Below are 9,846 nucleotides of genomic sequence, written 5' to 3' on the forward strand. Positions count from 1 at the left end.
AATTTTTGATTAAAGCTGTTTGACTGATTAATTTTAGGTAAAACCAAAAATGGCACTAGCAACGGAAGTAGCAGTGAAGTAAATTTATCTTGGGATGATGATCGTGATTGTTGGTGGCATGAAGAAATGGAAGATGCTGACTCTAGTTGTTATCCCGTTTGGGTTGCAGCTGAAGACCCTCTTTTCATTCTCTACACCAGGTACGAACGTAAATAATAGGATGTTTAAAAAAAAAATACAAAATTTTTCATAGGATATTTTAAATCACTTTAGTTAATAATAATTATCGTAATATTAAATTTGCAAGTGGATCAACTGGAAAGCCAAAAGGAGTTCTTCATACTACTGCTGGTTATTTGATATACGCTGCAACGACCTTCAAATATGTTTTTGACTATAAGCCAAATGATGTTTATTGGTGTACCGCAGATATTGGATGGATTACAGGTCATACATATGTAGTGTACGGTCCATTAGCTAATGGTGCAACTTCAGTATTGGTAAGTAATATTGTAAACTATTAATTTTGAACTTTGCAACTCAGCATGACCTATATACTTCAGTTTTTAATTAAATGTTTTATTTGCAGTTTGAAGGAACGCCATTTTATCCACAAAACGATAGATACTGGTCAGTCATCGATAAGTATAAAGTTTCGCAATTTTACACAGCGCCAACCGCCATTAGGAGCTTAATGAAATTTGGCGATGACTTAGTAAAGAAATACAATCTTGATTCTCTAAAGGTATACTTCTCATTATATTACCTTTTTTTTAACTTATGCAAATTGAAATTTACGAAATTATTTTTTCTTAGGTCCTTGGGTCAGTTGGAGAACCAATCAATTCTGAGGCTTGGTTGTGGTTTTACTATTTGATTGGCCATGGTAAATGCAGTATAGTGGATACTTTTTGGCAGACAGAAACTGGTGGGCATGTTGTAACACCACTTCCTGGAGCTACTCCAATGAAGCCTGGATCAGCAGTGAGTATAATATTTAAAGTTATTTTTTTTTTTGTAAATGATGGACAAAATCTTTGAAAAAGTTTTTATCATTCAGGGTTGCAAAAAATTTATTTTTTATTTAATTGATAATTGAATTATGAAGGGTTAATTGAAAATTATTTTCACTAATCTTTTGTAAATAAATCCATTTAAGAAATTAACATAATTAATTATTTTTTTTAGTTGAGTAATTCAAGAAATTTAATTATTGTATTATTCGAAAATTTTAATAATTGAATCTTATTTTTCCTTAAAATATTAATTATTAGAAAAATTTAACTAATAAGTTTTTAAAAAAATTGAGAATTTAAATAATTTAGTATCTTAATTTTTCAGAAAAAATCATAAATTACCAATTTTTGGAGAGATAAATAATTCAAACAATTAAAATTATTAATTTTATTTTAAAAATAAGAATTGTTCAATTTTTTAGTTAAATAATTCGCAACCCTGTTGTTATGCGTTGACAAGTAGTAAATATTTTTATAAAAAGAATTTTTTTTTATATGTTAACATATATACTTATTTTTCAGTCATTCCCATTCTTCGGTGTACTCCCAGAACTCTTAGACGAAGATGGTAAAATAATAGAAGGCGAAGGTGAGGGTTACTTAGTCTTCCGTCAACCTTGGCCTGGTATGATGAGATCGCTTTACGGAAATCATGAGCGCTTCCAAACAACATATTTTGATAAGTTCAATGGCTTCTATTGTACAGGAGACGGTAAGTAGATTAACAAAATAAACAAAATTTTAAAGTTTTTTTCTTCTCTTTTTCTTTTTCTCATCCTTTTGATCATTCTCTGATTGATTAATTGATGACAGTGGGTTCTTAAACATCTCTCCAGTATACTTAGCTCCTTTACCGAGTTCTTCTTCAATCCTTAGAATTTGATTATACTTCGACATTCTCTCTCCTCTACAGAGTCCACCGCCTTTAAATTGCCCTGCAGATAACCCAACTGCAAAATCAGCTATAAAATTATCTTCAGTTTCACCATAACCTGCACTCACGATAGTTGACCACCCATTTGACCTTGCCAGTTTGAAACAATCAATAGCTTCCGTAATGGTCCCGACTTGAGACAATTTTATTATTAAGCAATTTCCTGCTCCTCGCTCTGTGGCTTCCTCAATCCGCTCAAAATTCATTGCGGTTAAATCATCTGCTACAACTTGAATTTTTTTATCGGACAACAGAGACCAACTATCCCAATCTTCTTGATCAAATGGATCTTCAATTGATATCAACTGAGGAAACTCTGACAACATTTCGAGATATCTTTCATTTAAAGCTTCTGCTTCCAAATAATCATCAGGGTCTGTATCTTCTGACTTGAATTGAAGATCATATTGACCTTTGAAAAATATTGTAAAAATCACTTATTACAATTGCTAAGAATATTTTTATTTTTAATTAAATAGTAGGGTGGCATAATCAACTTGAAATTTTCAAAATTTATGATATTTTTAATGTGAAAAATGTCACATTGATAGAAAAACTATTTTGATTCAAGATAAATTATCATTCCACACGGAAAAAAAAATAGTTACTGCAACATGATACAGTCATGTGGCAGCAACAGGTAAAATCATGTTGTAGCAATTGGAAAATCTTGTAGTAGCAACAGGATAAAATTGGGTTGTCGCACGAGTTGAATTTTTTTTTCAAGAGTCGACGTAATTAGGTTCTAAAAGTATAATAGTGCAAGAAAATTACTATTTCAAAATTTGAATTTTTTTTTTGTACTGGTGAAAAAAATTTTTTTTTACGAACGAAAGAAATTTTTTTTAAAATATGATTTTTTTTTAAACTGATGAAAAAATTTCGAATAACCTTTATATTAGTTTTTATATTCTATATCAGTGATTACTACTATTTCAAATAATAATTAATATTTAATAATAATTACTGTTATTCAGGAATGGTAATAGTTATCTTTCCCGGCTTTAATTAACATCGATCAAAATGAATAATAGTTAAATTATTATCTAATGTAGTAATCATTAAAATTAACAATAGTTATTGTTACTGCAAAATTTCTGAGCGTGTATGAAATTTGAAAATAAAAAGAAAGTCGTTTTTCTTGTGCTACCTTAATATTTATTCCATTAGAACTTGACATTAATTAATTTTCAAAAAGTTCCATTGTTCAAAAAAAATTTTTCTAGGGGTTCTGATTCGTAAAAATTTCCAAAATCATTATAAGTTATATTTTTTTTTTAATTTAATTTAATTGATTGTATCATCATTATCATTATTATTGTTATTATTTTTATTATTACTAATCTGTCTGACCCAAGACTTTCCTGTTGCTACTACAGGACTGTATCATGTTGTTAAAAGTACTTTTTTTTCCGGGTACAAAACTTATTTCGAAGCCAACCAATTGTCTTGCTTCAAGAATCTTTTTGCCTTGAATTCTTCAATCAAATTCCTTATTCAAGGACAATTCTTCAAATCTAACAATAATTTCATTTTTTTATAAGAACTTTATATTTTTGTTTCAAAAACTTAGATTATTCATTCAAAATGGTAAAAAAATGAAATATACACAGAAAAAAAAATGTTTTTGAATCAAGTATATAATTTTGAAGAACTTAATATTCTTGATTTGAGTAGAAAAATTCTTGATTTAAGAAAATTTTACTTAATTCAATATTTTTTTGTCTTGATGCAAGACAATTACCCTCTTCAAAATTATATTCTTGGTTCAAGAATTTTTTTCTTGAATCAAGTTAATTATTTTTTCAGTGTATGCTTCAACATGTTTTAAAAAAGTATAGTTTGAATTCAATAAAATTTACCGTTAGAGTAAAATTCTTCTGAAGAATTTTCTTCCCTTCCAAAAATTTTAATTTATTGATTTAAGAAATTACTGATTTGATTATAAATTAATCCATAATTTTTTAATTGATCCAACATTTTTAGAAAGCTTTAGTGACCATTAAAAATTTTGGATACTTATAAGAAAAACCAGTCAATTTTTTACGCCTCCCTACTACATAGAATAAAATTAAGTATTACTACCATCTTTACAAAAAGAGCTTGCCGACATATCAATAGCAATTTTTATTTTTCCCTCATAATTTGCAGCTTTAATAGCCTCTGCAATTATACTTAAGGCTTCCGTATCCTCTTCAAGCTGAGGAGAGAAGCTTCCATCATCACCAACAGTCAAAGGAAGCTTTAACTCTTCCGACTCGGCAATCATCTTTTCAAGCACTTTCATTACTTCCATCCCCATTTTTATAGCTTCTTCAAAAGACCGAGCTCCTGAAAATGATCAATAATTCAACCAAATTTTAATCTCAACTCAGAAAATCCAAGTAATTTTTTGCACTACCAATTATATCAATCAAACCTGTTGGCATTATCATAAATTCTTGACAACTCAAAGAATTTCCGGCTAATTTTCCACCACTGATAACATTGAAAATGGGAACTGGAATAATTGATTCAGTATTGGCTAATAAACTTACATATCTGTAAAGAGGAACACCTCTCTTAACAGCACCTGCTTTACAACAAGCCATCGATACTCCTATAATAGCATTGGCTCCAAGCTTTGATTTATTGTCTGAGCCGTCCAATTTTTTCATGAGTAAATCTATTTCCCGTTGCTGACAAACTTCTAATCGACTCTTTATTAATTCTGGTGCGATTATATTGTTAATATTTTCAACTGCTTTCATCACTGTACGACCATTATTTAATATTGATTCATTGTTATCTCTAAGATCTAATGCTTCGTTTAGATTCGATGAAGGAGTACATGATACAGAAGATCTCAAAAGTCCGAAATCCGTAATTAAGTCAACTTCTATAGTAGGCTGACCGCGACTATCAAAAATTTGCCGAGCTTTGATTTTTTCAATAGGCATTTTATAAAATTTTATATCAATATGTATAAATATACTTGAAAAATTGCAACTTCAAATGTAATTAGTGTAAAAACAAATGCAATTATTTATGGATCATTCTACAGAAATCACTTAACTTCACATAACTGCAAATATTTTTAGCTATAAAAAAAATATAATCATAATAATAAAATTAATTATCTAAATCAATGTAAAAAAAATATAACCAGAGATTAAAAATAATAAGGTGAATGTACTAATTATTAATATCTGTAATGCTCACAAATTATAAATTTGCTGAAAAAGGCTAGCAATGGCCTGGTCGGCTCGGTGTTCGCTTTTCGAAAGAGTAGGACCCGGGTTCGATCCCAGCACGCATCAATATTTTTCAGTGATTATAATTAAAAATATGTGCGTTACGTTACGTTGCCAGCCTCTGGAAGTGGCAGAGATAGCCGGTCGGCACACGTCTGACTTAGGCGATCACACATTTAAGCAACAACTTGAATGGGTGACCACTTTAGTCAGCGTTGGCTAGCGCGAGGGATCTCTGAACACTAGGAGAGGGGCCTAATGCTCCAGTGGTCGATAAAGAAGAGTTTCTTATCAATCACTATAGACTTAGCCCAGCTCCGACTGTACTATCATGGGTTTTCTCTGTGGTTTCCCCATGATTCTGTTCCAACAGCCTGAGAAGGTGAGGTTCAGGGTGAATACGGTACAGAAAGCACAAGTCGGTCCACAGCCGCAAAAATTAAAAGTAGAAATGAAGTGTCGGGTGGGACTTGCTGAGGTCCAATATGAGAAATAGAAAAAGCGTAGAGCTAGGAGAAAAAGAAGAATCAGCCTTGTAAAAACCGAGAGGTGTACAAGTAAAGCATAATAATAATAAAAAAATTATAAATTTGCTGAACTAAATACAATAAGTCAAGTATCTTAAATAAATATTTACTATAGAAATTATTTTTAATATTTTAAAAATAAAAATAAAACAAAAAGTTACGACGCTGCTTAATATTACCTGTCATTATAAAATGCATCTTAAAATTTTTGTACCAATTATTGACGCTCATTATTTTAAAAATAGTAACAGTTAATTATAAATAGGTATCCAATATTGTTGATTATTGATATTTTATTTATTTATAAAAAAAAAAACTCAAATGAATAAATGAAAAAAATATTTAAAAATGTATTTTTTTAAGAATTACTTATTTCACTAAAATAGTTAAGGAAGAAATTCTACAATCAGAAACTGTTTTAATAAATACGATTAATTTTTTTATTAATCAATACTCAATAGTTTTCACAATTATTAATTTTTTCAATCCTTTAAATTGCAAAGATTTTATGTATAAAAAAAAAAGATACGACTGTTATTAATATCATAGGTAATTGAATAAATCTTGAAATAGAATATTGTATTAATAGTTGCTACTTTCACCTTAGATTTCAAATTTGCCTCATTATTGAAGCACTTTCTGTAGAATAGACGAATTCATTTGTTTGTTTTTTTTTTTAATTTAATAAAATGAAGGTTTTTAAATTATATATCTTTCTTCTTTTCAGGAGCAAGGCGTGATTCTGATGGTTACTTTTGGGTTACTGGTCGAATTGACGACATGCTTAACGTATCCGGTCATCTCATGTCAACAGCCGAAGTTGAAAGTGTTTTGGCTGAACATGGAGCCGTTGCTGAAGCGGCAGTTGTAAGTAAACCTCATCCAGTAAAAGGGCAGTGTCTTTACTGTTTCATTACACCTAATGAAGGAAAAAATTTCGACAAACAGTTACAAGATGAACTCAAAAAGAAGAGTAAGTTTAATTATCATTAAAACCAAATAATTAATTAATTACTCTTTATCGATTATTTTGTTAATAAATTATTTAAATTCACAGTAAGAGAACGAATCGGGCCATTTGCACAACCAGACATAATCCATCATGCTCCAGGGCTGCCTAAAACTCGCTCAGGAAAAATAATGCGAAGAATACTTAGGAAAATTGCCGTTGGGGATCGTAATGTAGGAGATACTTCAACATTAGCCGATGAAGGCATTGTTGATTTGCTTTTCCAATTGAGACCAGAAGCTTAAATAAATTGAAATTGAAAATGAAAATATAATTAGTAAAAATAAAAACCTAAATCACCAATGGCTTTAGGATAATACATAATATCAAATGGTAAAATAGAAAATATGTTACAGGTCCAGTATTTTTTCATTTGACGAACATTTTTATTTGTGTTCAAAGACCTACTAACAAGCTCATTTTTTTTTATATAGCATGTTTCTTTTAAATTTATCAACAGAGGAGTTTTTTGGAGTACAACTTTTTTTTTATAATTGTGGAATTTTCAAGCGTTACGAAATATTAATACCGCCATTGCTACGGTTACTGTTGATATGGTAGCACTTGTTATAAAAAAAAATTACAATTTATGTTAATTACTGACATACTGACTAATTCTACAACGCTTATGTAAAGCGGATGGTTGATGCATCTTAAAAATAATTAGTCTTCACAAAATGAGCAAGAAGTTTCAATTCTATCGCGCGTGGTCAACATGCACAAATTTTTATTTCATTTAAAACTTTTGATTTTATTCAACTTGCCAAGGATTGTAACAAATTTATCTCAATTTGATTAGCTCAAGACAAAGTTTATTACTCCAAATTTAAGATATTATTTTTTTGGCATCAGAATAATTTAGCTCGCCAGATAAATACTCAGATCGTTTAATATATTTTTATCTGTTCTGCATGTAATAATAATAACAAAAAAATTAAATTATTTTTTCTATATTCTAACGGCAACCATTATATTATACTGAGGGGTATTTATCTGGAATAAGTTCCAAAAATGAACCAAAGGTCTTGCAGTTTGGGATTTGTCTAGAAAAAATTTTTTAAGTAATTTATCCTGTAAAATTGTTATAGGGTAAATGCACCAATTATTGACTGAGTATGGTTTTCTTTTTTTGTACTAAGCTATAAAAAAACTATTAACTTATTAACAACAATTTATAATGGATTTATAAAAGTTAAATACTTCATTAATAATAATTAACAACTATTTATAATAAAAATTAACAAAATTATATTAATTTTGTTATTTAAGTGTTGAAATACTAAAACCACCAATTATTGAGCGAAGAAACCCAATAAATAACCCACCGTTCTCCAATTAATTGACCACTGAAATAATTATAAATAATTTTGTAAACTATATAGATGTAATTGAATTTATTCAGTACTTTAGAAATATTAACTTCATCTTTAACAGACATTGAGCTTAACTTACAGTAAAATTTTATATCGTACTTTTTATAAAATAATATAAATAATAGTAATAATTAATATGAAATCACATTTCTTTAGATTTCACAAATTTATTCTGATGACGATAATTCTTCTGATTCATTTGAAATTTTTTGATTCTTCTTTTTTTCATTTAAAGCTTTTTTACTAGCTTGCAACTCTTTTTTTTTTTTTAATTGCTTAGCAATTTTTTCTTCTTCTAATAATTTGTTCTTTAATAACCGTTCACTGGGAAAATTAGAACAAAATAAAATTTACCAACCAAAAAAGATTTTAAGTATTATTGTTTAATTATAAATATAAATTTTATAATTATATTTTTATTTAAAAAACATTTAACAAAACATTGAATCAGTTAAGTACTGTAAACACTTGACAGATTTAGTTTTGAGATTAAGAAGTTTGTATTATAAATATACGGTCATTAATTGGATTGTGATAAAATCAAAGGGTCCAGTAGATGACCGAATGAATTTTTTACTGGGTAATTAGCTTCTGACGGATCCAATAGTTGGCCGGTCTTAAAATAATATTAATATTTAAAATTTTACTTTATTTTTCCACAAAAGTTGGAATTTGATCTTTAATTAACATAATAAAACAAAATTATTTTATATTATGTCAATTAATATCACTAAATTAATGATGAAATGAACTCACCTTCCAATTGTACTCTAGTTATTTTTGACCGGTTTATGGCTGGTCGCGTTGTTAACAAACACAAAATATTTTTTTAAAGCTGTAATCTCTGCGCAATCAATTGCGCAATTTTTTATTAGGATGATTATGCTATATTTTGTTTTTTTTTTTAATATAATTAGAAAAAAAAAACCCTGGTAAAATAATAATAAATTAATTTTTATACACATCGGTCAACTAATAGGTGACCGGTCAACAACTGCCGCACTTACCCTACTAAATATTCAAAAATAATTCTTTTTAGTTAACAGGATTTGATCAGTGAAATATAAAAATGTAAATCTGTTTATAATTCATCGCTTTTAATTATATTTAACTTGACGAACAACAGATTTTTTATACAAAATGTAAGAAAAAATCAAACCTAAACACTTTTTAACTTCCCGCTAAAAAAATTGAAAATTTTCAAAAATCAGGAAGTTATTGTTTTTACCCCGTTTTTCGAAAATCGAGTTTTCATCAGATCGCGACGTTTTGAGGTCTTAGGAAGCTTCTCTGACTATTCCCGCAATGGTGTCTGTATGTCTGTATGTCTGTATGTGTGTGTGTGTGTGTGTGTGTGTGTGTGTGTGTGTGTGTGTGTGTGTGTGTGTGTGTGTGTGTGTGTGTGTGTGTGTGTGTGTGTGTGTGTGTGTGTGTGTGTGTGTGTGTGTGTGTGTGTGTGTGTGTGGATGTATGTAAACCTCTCATAACTTTTAAACGGCTTGACCGATTTGATCGTGGTTGGTGCCAATCGAAAGGGTTCGACTGAACTTAGATTTTGAATACAAGTTGGACCGATTCGGACCGATAGATTTTGAAAAATCTTAAAAAAACTGCAAAAAAAAATTTTTTCAAATGTGATTTTTTCTGAATAACTTTCAAACGGCTTGACCGATCAATTCCACAAACTAATCAGCTCTTAACATCGAAAAACCACGTCGATCACCACCAAGCCGGTTAAAATCGGTTGATTCGTT

The 9,846-nt window shown here is 29.1% G+C and overlaps 2 protein-coding genes across 2 annotated transcripts in view; one reads left to right on the forward strand and one right to left on the reverse strand.

The window, feature by feature from the left end:
• LOC123267726 (acetyl-coenzyme A synthetase) overlaps window positions 1–7,083 on the forward strand; it is a 30,019-nt gene extending 22,936 nt beyond the window's left edge. The window contains exons 6-12 of the mRNA XM_044732532.1: window positions 38–200; window positions 308–500; window positions 590–745; window positions 817–984; window positions 1,539–1,728; window positions 6,438–6,683; window positions 6,768–7,083. Coding sequence (XP_044588467.1) covers window positions 38–200; window positions 308–500; window positions 590–745; window positions 817–984; window positions 1,539–1,728; window positions 6,438–6,683; window positions 6,768–6,964 — 1,313 coding nt within the window. The 3' untranslated portion in view covers window positions 6,965–7,083. The remainder of the gene's footprint in view (window positions 1–37; window positions 201–307; window positions 501–589; window positions 746–816; window positions 985–1,538; window positions 1,729–6,437; window positions 6,684–6,767) is intronic.
• LOC123267729 (enolase-like) lies at window positions 1,734–5,015 on the reverse strand. Its single transcript, XM_044732541.1, has 3 exons — window positions 4,370–5,015; window positions 4,036–4,281; window positions 1,734–2,362 (listed from the first exon to the last, which is right to left on the reverse strand). The coding sequence occupies exons 1-3, from the start codon at window positions 4,887–4,889 to the stop codon at window positions 1,758–1,760; spliced, it is 1,371 nt and encodes a 456-aa protein (XP_044588476.1). The 5' UTR covers window positions 4,890–5,015; the 3' UTR covers window positions 1,734–1,757.
• Window positions 7,084–9,846: the final 2,763 nt, after the last annotated feature.

This window comes from Cotesia glomerata, linkage group LG6 (genome assembly GCF_020080835.1).
Source record: "Cotesia glomerata isolate CgM1 linkage group LG6, MPM_Cglom_v2.3, whole genome shotgun sequence".
NCBI classification, from domain to species: domain Eukaryota; kingdom Metazoa; phylum Arthropoda; class Insecta; order Hymenoptera; family Braconidae; genus Cotesia; species Cotesia glomerata.

Excerpts from the sequence above, each read along its gene's own strand:
- LOC123267729 (XM_044732541.1), bottom strand. The coding sequence starts at position 4,889 with ATGCCTATTGAAAAAATCAAAGCTCGGCAAATTTTTGATAGTCGCGGT. Across the intron at positions 4,282-4,369 it reads ATTTATGATAATGCCAACAG|GAGCTCGGTCTTTTGAAGAA; the intron begins GTTTGATTGATA and ends GATCATTTTCAG. Across the intron at positions 2,363-4,035 it reads AAGCTCTTTTTGTAAAGATG|GTCAATATGATCTTCAATTC; the intron begins GTAGTAATACTT and ends TATTTTTCAAAG.